This window comes from Pongo pygmaeus, chromosome 11 (assembly GCF_028885625.2).
Source record: "Pongo pygmaeus isolate AG05252 chromosome 11, NHGRI_mPonPyg2-v2.0_pri, whole genome shotgun sequence".
NCBI lineage: Eukaryota > Metazoa > Chordata > Mammalia > Primates > Hominidae > Pongo > Pongo pygmaeus.
In genome coordinates this window covers 25,207,193-25,225,126 of record NC_072384.2, presented here as the reverse complement: position 1 = coordinate 25,225,126, position 17,934 = coordinate 25,207,193, and the positions used below count along the sequence as shown (strand labels likewise).

At 35.3% G+C, this 17,934-nt stretch overlaps 1 protein-coding gene across 5 annotated transcripts in view; it reads left to right on the top strand.

The window, feature by feature from the left end:
• PTPN4 (protein tyrosine phosphatase non-receptor type 4) overlaps positions 1–17,934 on the top strand; it is a 224,530-nt gene that overhangs the window by 183,941 nt on the left and 22,655 nt on the right. For all 5 annotated transcript variants that reach the window (XM_054478748.2, XM_054478745.2, XM_063647371.1 and 2 more), the window contains 7 exons: positions 2,795–2,954; positions 4,047–4,130; positions 4,224–4,280; positions 9,716–9,872; positions 12,897–13,063; positions 14,561–14,651; positions 14,733–14,794. In XM_054478748.2, coding sequence (XP_054334723.1) covers positions 2,795–2,954; positions 4,047–4,130; positions 4,224–4,280; positions 9,716–9,872; positions 12,897–13,063; positions 14,561–14,651; positions 14,733–14,794 — 778 coding nt within the window. The remainder of the gene's footprint in view (positions 1–2,794; positions 2,955–4,046; positions 4,131–4,223; positions 4,281–9,715; positions 9,873–12,896; positions 13,064–14,560; positions 14,652–14,732; positions 14,795–17,934) is intronic.

Here is a 17,934-nt window from a genome sequence, read left to right as displayed (position 1 = left end):
AAAATGTACCATAGAGTCAGTGCTGTCCCTCTCATGTAACTGAGTATTGAAACTGTTAGGCCCATACCCACCAGGTTTGGCTCACTTAGATATGCCACTGCTGATCAGGCTTGAGTTTCTCCTGTATATTTTGGCGCTGTATTTAAACTGATAGCTGGACCAAGAATAAGGAAGGTTGCCCTGACTCCATTTTCATATGTTCTCCACCTTATACCCTTTCCCACAGGCTTTTAGTTTTGAATGTTTTTTTCTCAGCTTTTAAATTTAGCTTTTAAATGTTTCCTGGTTATGACAACTGTATGCAAAAGCAGAAAAAGTTTCTAATTATATTGCCTAAGTGGTTACACTTAGGTCCAAGTAAAGGGTGAGAGCTGTTATATATGTCGAGTCCAATTACTTCTGGTGTTTGTAAAGTTTTAGAGACTCTTATCAACTGCTTTTTAAAATGTTGCATCTCTTAAGTTCTGCTAAGGGATGTCCATCTCTGTGTGCTCTAATCCTATGTAGTAGGCCATGGTTGAGTTACATATCTCTATTCTAATCCATGGAAACGTTTCCCTAGACAAGCAATACTTGAATGTATGGGCCCTTAGAAACTTGTATTCTTGGCAGTTGAAAGTAACATAAGAACTACCACATTTGGGACCTGGAAGCCCTGGCCATTAAAGCAGACCTCAATGAAGCTTTCGCTGAAAAAGAGGGTTGTATGCTCTGATGCAGTCTTTGTAGATTTGGCAGAATTTAGAGCATTTGTGCCCTGAAGTGTTTCTATGCAGACATCTAGGCTAAGTGGACATTACTGTTCACTTGCTTCTTTTGCAGTTATATTTTATACCATGTTATAAAATTTCAGAAAGACTCTAATCTTTCCTAGGAGAAACTTCTCTGGAGGACCATACAATCACATTATTCACTATTAATCCTAGCTGACTTCCTTGGCACTAATCATACTTTCAGTTTCACAACACTTATTTACTAGGTGTCTAGCAGCCAGCCTCTCAGTAAGCTTACACCTCCTCTACAAGGGAGAACAGATGTATCCAAGGGTCACTCTGGCAGTAAATCTCTGTATCAGTTATCTTGTTATGCTTGATCACAAATGAGCCTAACTTAAAGTGACATAACAAAGGTTCTTTCTTTCTTACATTATATGTACATTATGTGTCATCTGTGGCTGTGCTCTACCTTATCTTCATTCTGGGTCCCAGACTGGTAGCATTCCCTGTTTAGGGACATGGCTAGTCTCATGGCCAAGGGAAAAAAGAAGCATAATGAAATCCTAAGCTGTTTCTTTTTCTTTTTTTTTTTTTTTTTGAGATGGAGTCTTGCTCTGTTGCCCAGGTTGGAGTGCAGTGGCGCAATCTCGGCTCACTGCAAGCTCCGCCTCCGGGGTTCACGCCATTCTCCTGCCTCAGCCCCCCGAGTAGCTGGGACTACAGGCGCCCGCCACCGTGCCACCACGCCTGGCTAATTTTTTTGTATTTTTAGTAGAGACGGGGTTTCACCATGTTAGCCAGGGTGGTCTCGATCTCCTGACCTCGTGACCCGCCCACCCCGGCCTCCCAAAGTGCTGGGATTACAGGCGTGAGCCACTGCACCCGGCCCATAAACTGTTTCTTAAAGCTTCCTTTCAAAAGTTACACATTCCACTTCTACCCACATGTCATTGGCCAAAGCAAGTCACATGGCCAGGCCTAATGTCAGTGGGGGGAAGGAGAACTTTTTTTTTTAATGATAATATCATCTAATACATTTTCCCTATCTCCAGACCTTATAGCTTGGATGTTAGGTGTCCCGTCAGTCAACAGAAGAGCAGATACTAGGTGTAAAATGTGTGCTTGAGTGCCACATCAGCAGCCATGTGGCTTGACCCAGTAGCTATCATCTCTCTTATACCTGTCCTTAGGCAATAAGACAGTAATTCTTTTATCAGATAATAACGCCAATAGTGGTCAGTGTTCTTATCAAGAACAATTTTCCCCTTACCTATTTAATCTTTTACTTCTCCCAAATCCACAACTTCTGTGGATGCATACTTCTTAAGACACAAGTTGAACCACAAGTTTCCACTTTTGGCCTTTGTGGAATGCTCACAAGTAATGTTTTTATACATTTTATGCTTGTTAAAAGCTAGAGTTTCTGCCCTGAAGTTACCTTTATCATATCTAGCTCTTTTTATCAATTCCTGTTGCCACAAATTGAGGCTTATGCTCTCTAATGTTAATTGGATTTTGTTTTCTCACCTTAAATCATATGTTCTGACAATATCTCAACCAGTTTTGGCTCTGGTGATGATCTCAGCACTCTTACTCAGATTTCCAGTCCTCACTGCATCATTGAATTCATTACTTCCATGAATCGTATTTTATTTCTAAATAGATTAGGCCAATCTCTTAAGCTGTTTAGGCTGGAATAGTTATTTTATCTGTGGAACTACCCAATTATCAGTTCTGGATTTTCTTGCCTACCTTATTCCTGGCTACCCATGACTCCTCTGAAAGCCTTAAAAAATTTTTTTTGGAAAGATGTTTACTTTGTTATAATAGATTAATAGGTATCTTCACAGGAATACCTTGAAAATATATTTTATTATATAACTGCTTATAAATTTGATAAAGTAGGAAATTAGATTTATTACTTCAAAGTTAGGAAAATTTTCATTAAAAAGTGGCACTTCCAAATAAATGTGGTATTTAGAGCCTGCCTCCTACCAAACATTGTAAATATGTGGGTTGCTTGACCCTAACTTTTAAAAAAGTTATGAAACAACTTCCAAATTTGTTTTCTTGTCTAGATCACAAGAGACCCCTGGAGATGGGAAGCCTCCAGCTTTACCACCCAAACAATCAAAGAAAAACAGTTGGAACCAAATTCATTATTCACATTCGCAACAAGATCTAGAAAGTCATATTAATGAAACATTTGATATTCCATCTTCTCCTGAAAAACCCACTGTAAGTAGCTTCTTCAGATATTCTCATTTTTATTTGAATTTTTAAAATCCTAAATGAAATTTGTTTTGTACTGTGGCATTTTTTAGTTGTAAGTTGTATTACAGTACCTTCTCTTTTTCATCATATTATTTGGTCCTGAATTGTGCCATGATGAAACTCAATATAAGTTCTATAATTAGAAGTGATCATGGAGTACACAGAGTATATAATTAAATAAGCTGTGGGGTTAAGGGAAGATTCCTAGAAGAGATCATCTCTGATAAGAACTAATCAGATTTTTTCCTTCAAAGAGCAGGCATAGAACATACTGAACAAACCTGCACGTTGTACACATGTACCCTAAAACTTAAAGTATAATAATAATAAAAATTAAAATAAAAATAAAGAACATACTGAATGAAAGAAGCCCAGGACAAATAGCCATGTGTTGTATGAATTCATACATGTGAAATATCCAAAACAGTCAGATCTATCAAGAGACAGTAAGTAGATTTGTGGTTGACTAGGCTTTGGAGGATGGCAGGTGGGGAAATGGGGAACGACTGCTAATGGATACAAGATTTCTTTTGGAGTTGATGAAAATATTCTAAAATTAGATAATAGTGATGTTTGTACACCTCTGTGACAAGAGTAAAAATTATGGAAATATACACTTTAAATAGGTGAATGATACGTGAATTATATCTCAATAAAGCTGTTTTTTAAAATCACGTATATCAAGCAGAGGAAGTATCATTTGAATTCATGTAACACTTATGAGCACCCTCTGTGTACTCATACATATGAACCTGGCTTGCTATGAGCCAGATTCTACGGATATAGCAATTAATAAAGACAGACATGGCCCCTCTTCCTCCTGTCACTTAATAGTCTAGCATATGCTGGCAAGAATGCATGAGAGGATATATCTAGTTGGGCTAACTGCAAGTTATTAGTCAAAGAATTTACTCTTCTGAACTAAAATTTTTATTAGAATTATGATTTTTTACGAACTATACATAATATAAGCATGCAAAAAGTATGTTTCCTATATATCTGAAGAATAGATTTTAAGTGAAGAAAATTCAAGTTATTTAATTTTGTCTTTTTAAGCCTAATGGTGGTATTCCACATGATAATCTTGTCCTAATCAGAATGAAACCTGATGAAAATGGGAGGTTTGGATTCAATGTAAAGGTAACCTGGAATTTATTTTATACTCAGTTTTTAAATTAAGATGTTCTTATTTTGGTAATATTTGACTAACATTTTACTTACTCTCTTTTTAAGGGAGGATATGATCAGAAGATGCCTGTGATTGTGTCTCGAGTAGCACCAGGAACACCTGTGAGTTATCTAAATGTTTCAAATAAATACTGTTTTCAAGAATATTTACTTATTTTATAATTCTTGCTAGTTTAAATAAAACAAGGAATTTCATCATTTCTTTTATTTATCAAGTGTCAAATGTTGGCTGAATCTCTTTAAGTTGCTGGGAAGTTAGTTTTTACTTGTTCTCTGTAAGTTTTTAAAATCCCTGTTTTTATAAAGAGGCTATTTATGACTTTCATTGCTTCTAAAGCATTAACAGAGTCTATCAAAATAACCCCCTTAAAAAACAAAATATAGACAGAGGTATAGTTTTGTGGGGGTTTTTGTTTGCTTGTTTATTTTTTATTAGAGTAGTTTAAGTACATTATACTTGCCTACGCACTCCTTTAAAATTTTACTTTAAATGGAAATGATACTACAAGGACAATTTTTAAAACTTTTTATTATGAACATTCTAAACAAAAGTAGAGAAAACTTATATATCCATTATGATGAATCTCCTATTACTCATTGTTCAGTTTCCACAATCATGAACTTTCTGTTCATCATAGGACAATTCTTAACTAATTGTAGGTACATCATCTTTATTACTGTTTTATATAACAAGTATTGCTTTCAAATTCCCATTTATGTTGTCTACTCTGTTTACTTTCCTTTTTCTTACCTAAATGATCTTCAAGCACCTTTTATCATTTAACTATCTCTCTGTCCTAGGAAAGGTATGAACCAGCAGCCTGAGAGGAGGAGGCCAGCTATGCTTTTTTTGGTGCTTTGCAGCAACCTCAGAGTTGGTTTGAAAATCACAATTGAGATTGATCAAGGATATCATGTTATGTGGTTTTGGTTCTGGTTTTTAAGGACCTTGTTTTTTGCGAAAATAACAGGGTACTCATGGAATATCCCTGGCATGAGCATAAACACAGAATAGTTTATTTAAATATAAATACATCAGATAGCTATTGAGGTGTCACACAAAACTAAAGAGCATGAATGCAATCATACCTCTACAAGAAACTTTTAAAATCATCAGGACTTTTCTGCTTTTCATCTGTTTCTTTTTATGTGATTGATTGCTCTCAGTGTGAATGAATTTGTACATTGAATCAGCCTTCCTCTCAAGCCACTCCAGATAAACACTCCAGTTTAAGTAAAAGCAGTGTACTTAGTAGCAGCTTCAAGCAGAGTTTTGTAACACCACTACCACACACACACATATCAGATTGTGACTCCTAAGTCTCCACTAAATAGAAATTGTGTAACTACCTACTGCTATTGTGATCCTCAATCCATGTAGTAGGATATGACTGCTAATAACTTCCAGGTTTGTATATTACCAGCTCAGTAGCCCACAGTGACCTGTCAGTCTAAATTATAAACTCCTGGGATGTAAACCCTTAATAGACCCAGCGTGGATCATATTTCCTTATTTGAAAAAAGTCTGTTGTGACTGGGGGACGAGACCGGGGATATTATGTATAAAATGACTCCTGGGGACATACTATTAATATGTATGTAAAAGATGGGGACAAAGATGGTAGAGATAATCCAAAATTATTTATTTTATATATATTTGGTGGGAAATATGAATATGATTGGGACTGCAGATGAAGGGATGAAGGATTGATGAATTATCTATCATGTAGAAAGTTAATAGATAATATCTAAAACAGAAAAGAATAACAATAGATGTTAGAGATGCAGAGGCAAATACAGAAGGATATATCTAAAGTGTTGAAAAAAGTTGCCTCTAGAGATGGGGAGGTGGTAGGGAGGAACACAAATAGTTTCTTAACAACCTTATAGACCTAGTCAAATCTTTTAATGGTGTGATTTATAACTTTGCTAAAAACAAAAATTTAAGACTTAAAAAAAAGCAGTTGTATATCTTTTGGCCTGACAGTTTCACATTTAGGAATTTCTCCTAATGAAATAATTCGACTAGGGAACAAAGAGTACTTACACAAGGATATTAACTGTATGGTTTATAACAGTTTAAAGTGGAAAAATAATCAAATGTGGACTAGGGAACAAAGAATACTTATACAAGGATATTAATTACAGTATGGTTTCTAACAGTTTAAAATGAAAAATCAAAATATTCATCGTTAAAGTTGGGGAAACAAATTATATGTTGCTTTGTGTCTATTGAGATGATAATGTAACTATATAAATATGGAAATATATCCATAAGATGGCATTATGGAAAAATACATGTTATAATTTTACATATATGTTTGAACCAGTTTATTAAAATATTAGATACATAGAAAAATTCTGGAAACATGCTAAAAAAGTTAACAGTGTTTAATGTGGGTAATGGAATTACAGGTATTCTGTATTTTTTTAATTGTCTGGATCATGACAATGAGCATATATTGCTCTTATAATTAGAAAAGATAATACACATTATTTACATGACGGTTGTAATAGTCAATGACTCACACGCATAAAAAAAGTATTCATTTTTCTGAGCAATGAATATGGATAGTTTTCAATTAAGTCAAGGATTCCAAGAATATTCTATAGATATATTCATTTCCAAACAGAATTCTAAGACTCTTAAGTTCTCTTTTTAATCTGTACATATTGTTGGTAATTTTTCCCTTCTGCCATGTAGAACTATGTTCCATAAATATTGGCTGGAATTTAGAACAAATTAAAACATAGTCATTCTATTGGGGGAAAAAATTAAAACCATAGGAATTTATTATTTTTGTATTATTTTGTTAATTTAGAGATCACCACAACCTTCTAATTGGAAACCACAGTTTAGGCAGTTGGGAGAAAAGGAAAAGGTTTCCATTTTTTTATGAATACATAATAGTTGCACATGTTTATGGGGTTCAAATATTTTGTTGTCATTTTTTATATTGGACATCTTCTGAAATGGATAAAATAACTCCCAATTAAAGTTATGATTCTCTTCCTGTTTGATAATCTTAGCCAAAAGCTGTTGCTCCAACAAAACTCATTTTAACATACAGTTTATTGGCCAGGTGTGATGCTTGTACCTATAATCTTAGCACTTTGGGAGGCTAAGGTGGGAGGATTGCTTGAGCTCAGGAGTTTAAGACTACCCTGGGCAACATAGTGAAACCTTGTTTCTACAAAAAAAATTTTTAAATTGGCCAGATATGGTGGCACACGCCTGTGATGCCAGCTACTCCAGTGGCTGAAGTGGGAGGATCACTTGAGCCCAGGAGATCAAGGCTGTAGTGAGTTGTGATCACACCACTACACTCCAGCCTAAGCAACAGAGCAAGACCCTGTCTCAAATATATAGCAAGACCCTGTCTGAAACACACACACACACACACACACACACACACACACAGCAAGACCCTCAAACATATATATTTGAGCAAGGCAGGTTCTTGCTCTGTATGTATGTATATATACACACAAACAGTTTATTTAGACTTGTCAGATCAGAATGAAATGGAAATTAAAAATTGTAACATATCTGACAAAAGGCATATTAACTATAAGAGAGTTCCCTTTAGTGATAATAGATACAGTAAGAGATTCATAGCTATCCTCTTTAACACATAGACCACCTCTTTTTTTTCTGCCAACTACACTATGCACAAAATAATGTGAGGGAAAGCTCTGTCTGCTATAGCCCGTTACTACGTTTTCCCCAGTACCATTGGCTCCCAATTCACTATACTTCAGGTATCTCAAAGACATTTACAAAAACTTGGAACTAATTGGTATACAAAAGCATCACACTGCTAGTGCACAGAGGGAGTATATGAATGTCTGTCATCTACTTCACTACATAAGTAGACAAAAAAGCAACTTGAGAGAATGAGCATAACTCTAAATTTGAACATTCCAGATTTTAAAGCTTTGGGTTGAATTATCTCATCTTTATCTTCACAAGAACTCTAAGAAATAATCAGAACTTTTCATTTTCAGATGTCTTTTCAGAACTTCAGATGTCTAAGATCACACATTTCAGAAGCAGCAGAGCAACTTCTAGACCAGTGTTTTTTCTGCTAATGATAGTGCCTTATTGGATTTTATTGACTTTGTGTTGATAAAGAATTTCAGTAGTTGTGCTTTTATTTCTTCATGCCTTTACCACAAGCAGTTCCCTTTTTTGTAAGATCCAACCCCATCATTTCCTTCTCAACCTGGCCTATCATTCCTCAAAATTCACTCTCATATATTTTCATTGCTATGTTCCCAGAACATGTCCATATTTCTATTTCTTTTGTCCTTTTACCTTAATTGCTGTTTGTCTTCTCACTTTGCACTATAGTGCAAGACTATAAAAATGACCATGCAAGATGAAATCATGCAGGATCTTGATGATTAATGGGAAAAATTATGGTTGTTCCCGTGACCTTTAAATGTATTGTCAAAACATTAAGAATTTCCTTTACTGTCTCTTATAAAGGTAAAAGGAAATGAAAAAAAAAAAAAGTAAAGCTAATATAGGATTTTGTGTCCTGTAATTCAAAACATTAGAAACACTGAGAGTTTAAATGTTTTATTTTCTTGTGAAAACTCATCATGAGTAGTTTAAACGGTGCTTGCCTCCTCCCCGTGGTACAGCTTAGAATACCAAATGAGCTTCATTTCTTGCCTCGGCAAATCGTCATAATACTGTCTACTTGACACGCTTTCAGTACTTTGTCCTCTGAACTTTTGATGTTGTGAAATATCTCCAAAAGTTCCTTTGGCTGCATATCTAGAGTCCCTCCAACAACAGTGTTAACATTCCCATGGTCATCTATTGCTTCTCTGACTCTATTTATGGTCAATTCAAACTTCACTTCCAGCATTATTCACTTTGCTGCGCTTTCATCTTTTGTGATCAATTTCCTCTTTAGATTTAGGTTATTCATTTTAATATGGGTTTATCACTGGGAGACTAGGAGGCAGCCCAACTACATGCTTTCCTGTCTGCACTTGAACTGAAAACAGATGACCATCAGACTTTGGAAGAACTGATGTGGACTGGCCACTGATTATGATGTGTGTCTGTTATTTATGTAGTGATTTTCGTATTGAAGCTAGCAGCAAAGTTTGTACTTTTTACAGTTATTCACGGTAAATACACTGTGGTAACTAAAGTTTGAATCGTATTGTTGGGGGACTGGTGTTATTTCATTAAATCATGGTAACTGAAAGTTTGTATGTATCTAGACAGTATAAAGCTAAAGCTACTTGTGTGTATGTACCTGGAAATCATCAGTTTTATTTGTATGTCTAGGCACATAATAGGTCATCAGGAAAGAAATTGTTGAATGAAGAAGGAACAAAAATGCTCTCTCTGGCAAAGCTAGATTTCTGCATTTTTTAAATAGATGAATAAATGAAAGATACTTTTCTATATGTAGTTTAGTTCTCCTGCTATTGGGTCTGTTAAAATAAATTCCTGTGCTCTACTTTCAGAAAGTTGCATGCCAATCTGAAACCTTATCTGTATTATATTACAGGCTGACCTCTGTGTCCCTAGACTGAATGAAGGGGACCAAGTTGTACTGATCAATGGTCGGGACATTGCAGAACACACTCATGATCAGGTTGTGCTGTTTATTAAAGCTAGTTGTGAGAGACATTCTGGGGAACTCATGCTTCTAGTTCGACCTAATGGTGAGTACTCTATGTAGTACCAGATAATTTATAATAATTTATTACTGTTCATTACTGAACACAGCAGCCAGATTTCTGACATAAAACATAAGTCACCTAAGTTTCCTGCTCAAAGCACAGTGGCTTTCATTGACACGTGGAGCAGAATTCAAGTTCTTTGCCCCCCACCCCTTGCTCCCACTCAGCCTTGCTTACTTTCCTCTCTTCTACACTAGCTTTCTTTCAGTTCCTCAGATCTTCCAATCTAATCGACTTATTAGGGTTTTTATCCTTGCTGTTCCCTGTGCTGACATACTCTTTTTGATTTTGTTATGACTTATACCTATACTTCATTCAGGTCTCTGCTCAGATATCATCTTCAGAAGGGCTTTCCCTCCTGACTACCATAGCTAAAATGGTCTCCCATTTCCCCTAAATGATAGTAGTTGTAGTACCAGTACTCAATAAATACTAGTTGAATGAATGAGTAAATTTGAACTCTGTTCCACTTTTAGAAAATGCCATAACAAGCTATAGTTAAAGTGTTTTTAAAATACTGCCTTTGTTTTCAGTATATGATGTCTACTTGCCTAATCATGTCATCTCCCAATCTGGACAGCTGACTTGTTAATTCATAGTCATAGAATTCCAGGTTTGGAGAAAACTTGAACGCCATAAGCTCTAGCTCTTTGGCTAATTGCATGAATTTCCTCCACAATAACCTCAAGAACATTCTACCAATATAGATAGAGCACTCTGTGGCTCCTGAAACAGGTCATTCCATCTTTGGATAGCTCAAACTATAAATTGAATTAAAAGTCCATCTTTCTTCAGTCCTGCTCCTAATTCTGTCACTCTGTGCTATGCATTATAAGTTTAACCCCCTTTCCTTCAGTTTTTTGACAATAACTAATTTTACCAGAAACCCACCTCCCCTTTCTCCAGTTTAACAGTCCTAGAGTCTTCAGCCAGTGTTCATATGGCATTGTTTAGAGTTCCCTCAACACTTTATCAGTCTGCTCTAAGAAAAAAGTTTTGTATGTCTAATATCCCAGGATTAGACATATTCTTCTGGTTTTGTTCTGTACAATTTACTATTAATCATTATTTTAGCCACAGAATAATTATTGTTAATGCCATATTACCACTTGAATATGTACCATAGGAAAGTGAAATATCATTCGAGTTCTACTTGTCACCATCACACCCAACCCTGCAAAATTTTGCAAGGATATTTCTTTTTTATAAACAAAAAATAAAAAATCCTCTTTGTACCTCTTGTTCACAAATAGGCGTTTTCATTTTATCTTCTCCACTTTGTGTTCTTTTCCATTCATGGTCTAGAATTGGCTTTCTAGGAAGATTAAAAGGACTTCAACAGAACATTCTATTTTGACTTTTCAAGGAACTTGTTCATTTAGACTTGATACTTAGGTGAGTCATTAGGTGTTTTCTGTCACATACAGCTACTTAAATTTTAAACCAGGAATAACATTTTTTTCTGTATTTATTGTATTATTTTTTCTCTTGATAATAGATCCTAAAGAACTCAATAATATTAGCTAATAGTTATTAAAAGCTTTCTGTGCACCTAGGCTCTTTTGTATATTTTCATTTAATCCTCATAGACATCCAATGAGATAGATGAATTATCCCCATTCTAGAGTTGAAGATACTTTGACACCAAGACATTCAGTTACCTGCTCACAGATTCATGACGGTACAGAGCCAGAATATGAACAAAAATCCATATGATGGCAAAGACCCAGCCTTTTTACAATTCCAGATCTCATCCTTTGCTTTATAGTATGAGAGGAACCCACCGGGGTCTACTTCTTGCAAAATATCTTTCTAAATTGTTTCGTAGTCAAAATACGGAGCAGAACCTGCATCTGTTTTCAGTGTGGGTCTATCTTTTCCATTCGTAAAGTTTCATATAATTAAAATTTAAAACTGTGTTTGCCAAGAATATATTTTTGTTTTTCTGATCTTTTCCCCTTTAATTCTTATTTCTTCTTAGGCAAAATGTTGTCATACCTTTTTGTCTTTTCATTCTTCATTTCAGAAATTTATTTTTCTAAAAAAAGTATAGATATTCAAGGAGGAACCAGATCTCTTAGGCAAGGGTAAAGAGGCCCCTACCTTGGCTCCATGTTTTAGAAGGCCCTGCTTTGGCTCTCTTTCTTCTCCCAGTGGAGTCATAATTTTGTAGGACCAAAAGGACATGCCAAGCTATAACCTCCATTCCCTTTCTATGCCACTTTTTTTCAAACCTCAGTTCTGAGTCCAGATAACCCTGAGCCTCTCTAGATCTTCATGGTTATTTTCCACACATCCGTTCTCTCAAGGTGGGTTCATATGGTATGTGTATCCTAGCCTAGAAGGTGGCTAAGAGGCTACAGTTTGTGGAGGGAGAGGTATAGATATATCTTGCATGTGGGCTGGGATCTTCACATGTATGTTTATAAGCCCCTATGTTAAAAAATGGGACTGAGAGTGGGTAACGGTGGAATACAGGCCTAGGATCTAGGGTCTGAATCTCCTCACATTACCATGACCATGAATTCTGGCCTAGAATTCTCGTTTGAAGTCTGGCCTCCCAGGTTGTTTTGTAGGTATGTCACAGAAAGAGGATGAAGCATATTTTGTTTAGCACTGTGTTCAAGTTTTTTGTAACTTCTCATAGTTAAACATATGGTATATAGGTCTCTATTTGTACTCTTGCCCTAGGTCCCCTACAAATTAAGAGTGGGTGTATTCACAGCTGCTTCTCAGCAGCTCTTCTTTCTTATTGTCTCTTCAAGTTGTAGACATTTTCAGCAATGTAGCCAAGAACACTTCTTCCCTCCAAAGGTACAGCAAAGCCCCTCAACTCCACAACTACTTTCTGTCCCCCATAGTGACACCAGCCTCAGATCTGGTGTAATTCTTCACAAATGAATTATTTTTTGAACAAAACATTATACTGTGTATCTGGTAAATTCCTATCATGTGAATTCATTAATATTTCCACATTTTGGGGTTTGTTTGATTTTTTTTTTTAAGCTGTATATGATGTAGTGGAAGAAAAGCTAGAAAATGAGCCAGATTTCCAGTATATTCCTGAGAAAGCCCCACTAGATAGTGTGCATCAGGATGACCATTCCCTGCGGGAGTCAATGATCCAGCTAGCTGAGGGGCTTATCACTGGAACAGTCCTGACACAGTTTGATGTAAGTAATATCATTATATATTAAAAGCATTTTGCTGATATTTTCTAACTAGTTTCATAGTTTCTTAAGTGCCTAATCTATGCATTATAATTTCTAAACTAAAATGATATTCTGAGAAATGTTTGACATAAAGAGTTCTAAAATGCCAAGTTTTAAAAATTGCTCCCAAAATACTAGCTATGATTATATAAATAGAATATGTTTTAAAAAGAGGGATAAGGAAATTTTATACAGATTCATCAAACTAAATTTTTTTCTATAGTTAAATAGCTATTTTTTTGAAAGGTGGCAGATGAAGATAGGCTATTATATACTTTAAAATCCTGAGCTTGGCCGGGTGTGGTGGCTCACGCATGTAATCCCAGCACTTTGGGAGGCTGAAGTGGGCGGATCACAAGGTCAGGAGATCAAGACAATCCTGGCCAACATGGTGAAACCCCATCTCTACTAAAAATACAAAAAATTAGCCGGGTATGGTGGCGGGTGCCTGTAGTCCCAGCTACTCGGGAGGCTGAGGCAGGAGAATGGCATGAACCTGGGAGGCAGAGCTTGCAGTGAGCAGAGATCGCGCCACTGCCCTCTAGCCTGGGCGACAGAGCGAGACTCCATCTCAAAAAATAAATAAATAAATAAATAAAATCCTGAGCTAAAGGAAAATAACTTTTATTTTTGCAGTTTATACCTTGTCATATTTAATCTTTGTTTATTTTTCATTAGTGCAATCTTGAAAACTGGAAAAACCAAAACTTCCAGACAGATCATTATATCCAATGAACTAGAATGCTTCTTCAGTGCTTATAATATGCATTTTGACCCACGATCACCCAGTGGATTTTGAAATGTTTTATTCAGACTGTATCAACCTAATTTGTTTAAATTAGTAAACCTGAATTTTTTTTTTTTTTTTTTTTTTTTTTGAGAAGCGGCCTCTCACTATGTTGCCTAGGCTGATCTCAAATTTCTACATCCAAACAATCCTCCGGCCTCAGCCTCTCAAGTAGCTGGAATTACAGGCATGCACAGCCATGCCAGGCTCCCTGGATAGTTTTTAATGTGTTTTTAGAAATGACCATCATTAATATTTGTTGTTCTGACATATATGTTATAGGTAAGTGTTTAACTATAAAACATTTAGGATATGTTTGTTTTTGTTCAAAAGTTCTTAGTTCATAGACTGTAAACACCTCCAAACTAAATGAAAGTTAAATGTTTTCTGCAGATTTGCTACTCACAACTTCAGGTGCTCCTGCTGTAAGCAGAATTGGTTTCAGTAGTTTTACCACTTTTCAAAATATGACACATAATTTATGTTAGAAACTGAAGAATTCAGCTTTGCAAATCTGGTTCAGTACTCTACTAGACTATGGTATATCATTGTATAGATGACCTATTCAAAGGCAAAAAAACCTGTTTCCTGTTAGTATAGAAACAAGTCTGGTAAACAAAAGAGAAATTGTTTATGGCTTTTGTTGGAACTGTCCCTTTTTTTTTTTTTAGCAACTGTATCGGAAAAAACCTGGAATGACAATGTCCTGTGCCAAATTACCTCAGAATATTTCCAAAAATAGATACAGAGATATTTCGCCTTGTGAGTATCTTATTGTCTCTGTTAAATTTAATCTTTTAAACATAACTTTACTAAAACATTATTTCTTTTAAATTTTTTTAGATGATGCCACACGGGTCATTTTAAAAGGTAATGAAGACTACATCAATGCGAACTATATAAATGTAAGTTTATTTTTATTATGTCTTTGCCATTTGGAAAAATACAAGCCACTATGAACTTTGAGGTTCTTTTTGTTAAAATCCTAACCTGGATAGAATATTAAAACTTTCAGCTATGAAAAATATTATCGAAGTAATATTAAAGAAAATACTTTGGTACTTGTGTATTAATATACAGGTAGAGCAGTGGAATGGAATAGTCCAGTTCATAAATAGACTTAGATACTAGAATTTTGTTGATGGTAGAGGTGGCCTTTTAAATCATTGGAGATAAAACAGACTATCCAGTGAATGGGTGGTTGGGTCAACTGTCTAGAACAGGAGCCCCCAACCCCTGGGCCATGGACTGGTAATCATCTAGGTTGCATGCTCATTATGAAAATCTAATGCCTGATGATCTGTGGTGGAACAGTTTCATCCTGTAACCATCCCCACCTCCCACCCTCCCAACCCCACTCCATGGAAAAATTGTCTTCCAAGAAACCAGTCCCTGGTGCCAGAAAGGTTGGGGACCACTAGTCTAGAATATGTCATTGTAAAGAGGCATTTTTTTTTTTCTTACCTGGAAAAAAAAATTACTATTTTTTTCTTAACCCTGTAATTAGAAAATTTCAAATGTACAAAATTAAACCAAACAGTAAAATCAACCTTCATCTACACATCACTCAGTTTCAGCACTTGTCAACTCATGACAAACTTGGTTTCACCTTTTCCAGGTTCTTTTGAAGCAGATCTTTATATCATATCATTCTTCTATAAATACTTCACCTCTACTCACTCTTGATGCCAACATATATTTCAAATATATCAAAATGTAATTTTTAAAGTGGAATTATGAAATTACTTGAAGGAAATATGTGAAAATTGTTTAAAATCTCAAGGGGAGGTTTTTTAAGCTTAGATACATGTCTAAGCTTAAAGATGAATTTGACAAGGTAAAATTTGTTATTTTTGGTATGCTTAAAAACTACTAAAATCAAATGACAAATGGAATTTTTTAAATACTAGAAAAGGCTTATTTAATATACAAAGAGCTTCATAAATGAATAAGAAAAGTAAGCCTGGGCAACATATTGAGACCCCATTTCTCGAATAAAAATAAAAATATAAAAATATAAAAATTAGCAGTCATGGTGGTGCATGCCTGTTGTCCCAGCTACTCAGGAGACTGAGGTGGGAGAATCGCTTGAGCCTGAGAGGTTGAGGCTGCAGTGAGCCATGATCACATGACTGTCACTGGGTGACAGAACAAGACCCTGTCTAAAAAAAAAAAAAAGTTCAATGAAAATAATGGATGAAGGACATGCAAAGACAATTCATAGAAAAGGAAATTATGCAAATGACATTTTTAATAGTCATTTTTAAATCTATACAAAAGTAGAGAGAATAATATAAAAGAGTCCCCCCATACCTCTTACCCAGTTTCAAGAGCTATCAACTAGTGGCCAATCTTATTTCAGCTAAATACTAACCTCCAAATTATTTTTAAGCCCAAATATGTCACTGTATATTTAAGTTGAGTTAATTCTCACCATTCGATGTTGTCATGCTCTAGAAAGTCTTTGTACATGCTAAATTAGAGACTATTTAATCATTGCTTCTAGGGAAAATACAGGGTTAGGTTCCCCCAGGCCAAAAGTCACAACATTTTCATTAGCTGATCAATACATAATGTTGTTTCTGTTTAAAGACACTTTATTTAATATATATTGCTGATTCATTAACATTTAACTCATAGTCAACAGCACTATAACTCATACCTCAAGGAAGCTTATCTAACATACATATTTTCTCCATGAGGTATATCACATCCTTCTTGCACTTAGAAACACTAGTCAGCACTTTAAAACTACACTTGGGGGCCATTTTTAAACAGCAAAATCACCAGTAAAAAAACCCAAAAGGTGAAAAGTAAGGCACTACATAGAATGCAAAAAGGCCACTTGTTTACAGTATGAGAGCTAAAACAAAATGTCAGAGTTGGTTTGTTTGATCTCACCTGGAAATAAATGTGCATGTCTTCAGATGACTCACATTTTTCACTGCTCTAAGTATGTCTACTAGATGACCAAGAAATCCCTGCAACTGTTTTGAGGGTTATGCATAAATTTTAGCAAGTAGTCAAATTTGCAAATAGAGAATTCTTGATGAAGGATTAGCTACTTAAGAATATATCTCTGATAAGGCCTTTTTTTTTTTGGTAGCAAAACCACAATACTATTTTAACACTTAGAAAAATAATATCAGAGTTAAATGAAAAATACATGCAATTTACAAAAAGAAAAGTGCAATGAAAACTTCAAGGAATTACTATTTCACCTATGAGATTGAAAGAGCAAAAGTTTCATAATACTACATGTAGGTCCACATCCTTTATGTGAAACCTTAGGTTAAATATACTATGGGGCCAGGCGCAGTAGCACAGTAGCACTAAAGAGAGGCATAGGCTGGAGGATAGCTTCAGCCCAGGAGTTTGAGACCTGCCTAGGCAACATAGGAAGACCTCATTCTCCACATAAAGGGGCAGTGAGTGGGAGGATGTAGAAAAGTATGCTTTGGGATTCCGAATTTTTGGAATTTTGAAAGGGTATTTAGTACATATACCATATACTATAATAAGTAGCATCGCTGGCAGGCTATGGGACAAGCGCTCTATAATCAATATATCTGAATAGTTAACAGCAAACTATAGATATTCTCCCTAAGTAAGACTAATAAAGAGTGCAAATAGTCTTAGGTCAGTTCAGGTCAGATTTTGCTGTCAAATGAGCACAGGTTGGGGCAAGTTTACAAAAATAAAAAACATGAGGGCCTTAAGTCTGCATTAAATATTTTATTTTCTTGTATATTTATACAGTAGAGCCATTTAAAAGAATGAAATTTTATTTACTAATCAAACATGATCTTGAAGATGAAGTAAAAAGGAGAAATAAGCAGAACAACATTATATATATAGTATACTACCATTTTTAAACAACAGTTACACAGAAAAGTGGGAAGTTGCATATATGTTTGTATGTTGTATATAGAATATCCCTGAGAAGGCTATATGACAAACAGAGAAAAAGATTACCTTCCTGGGTGCAAACTAGAAGCTGAAATGGGAGAAGAGACTTTCTTTATTCACTCTTTGTTATTCTTTG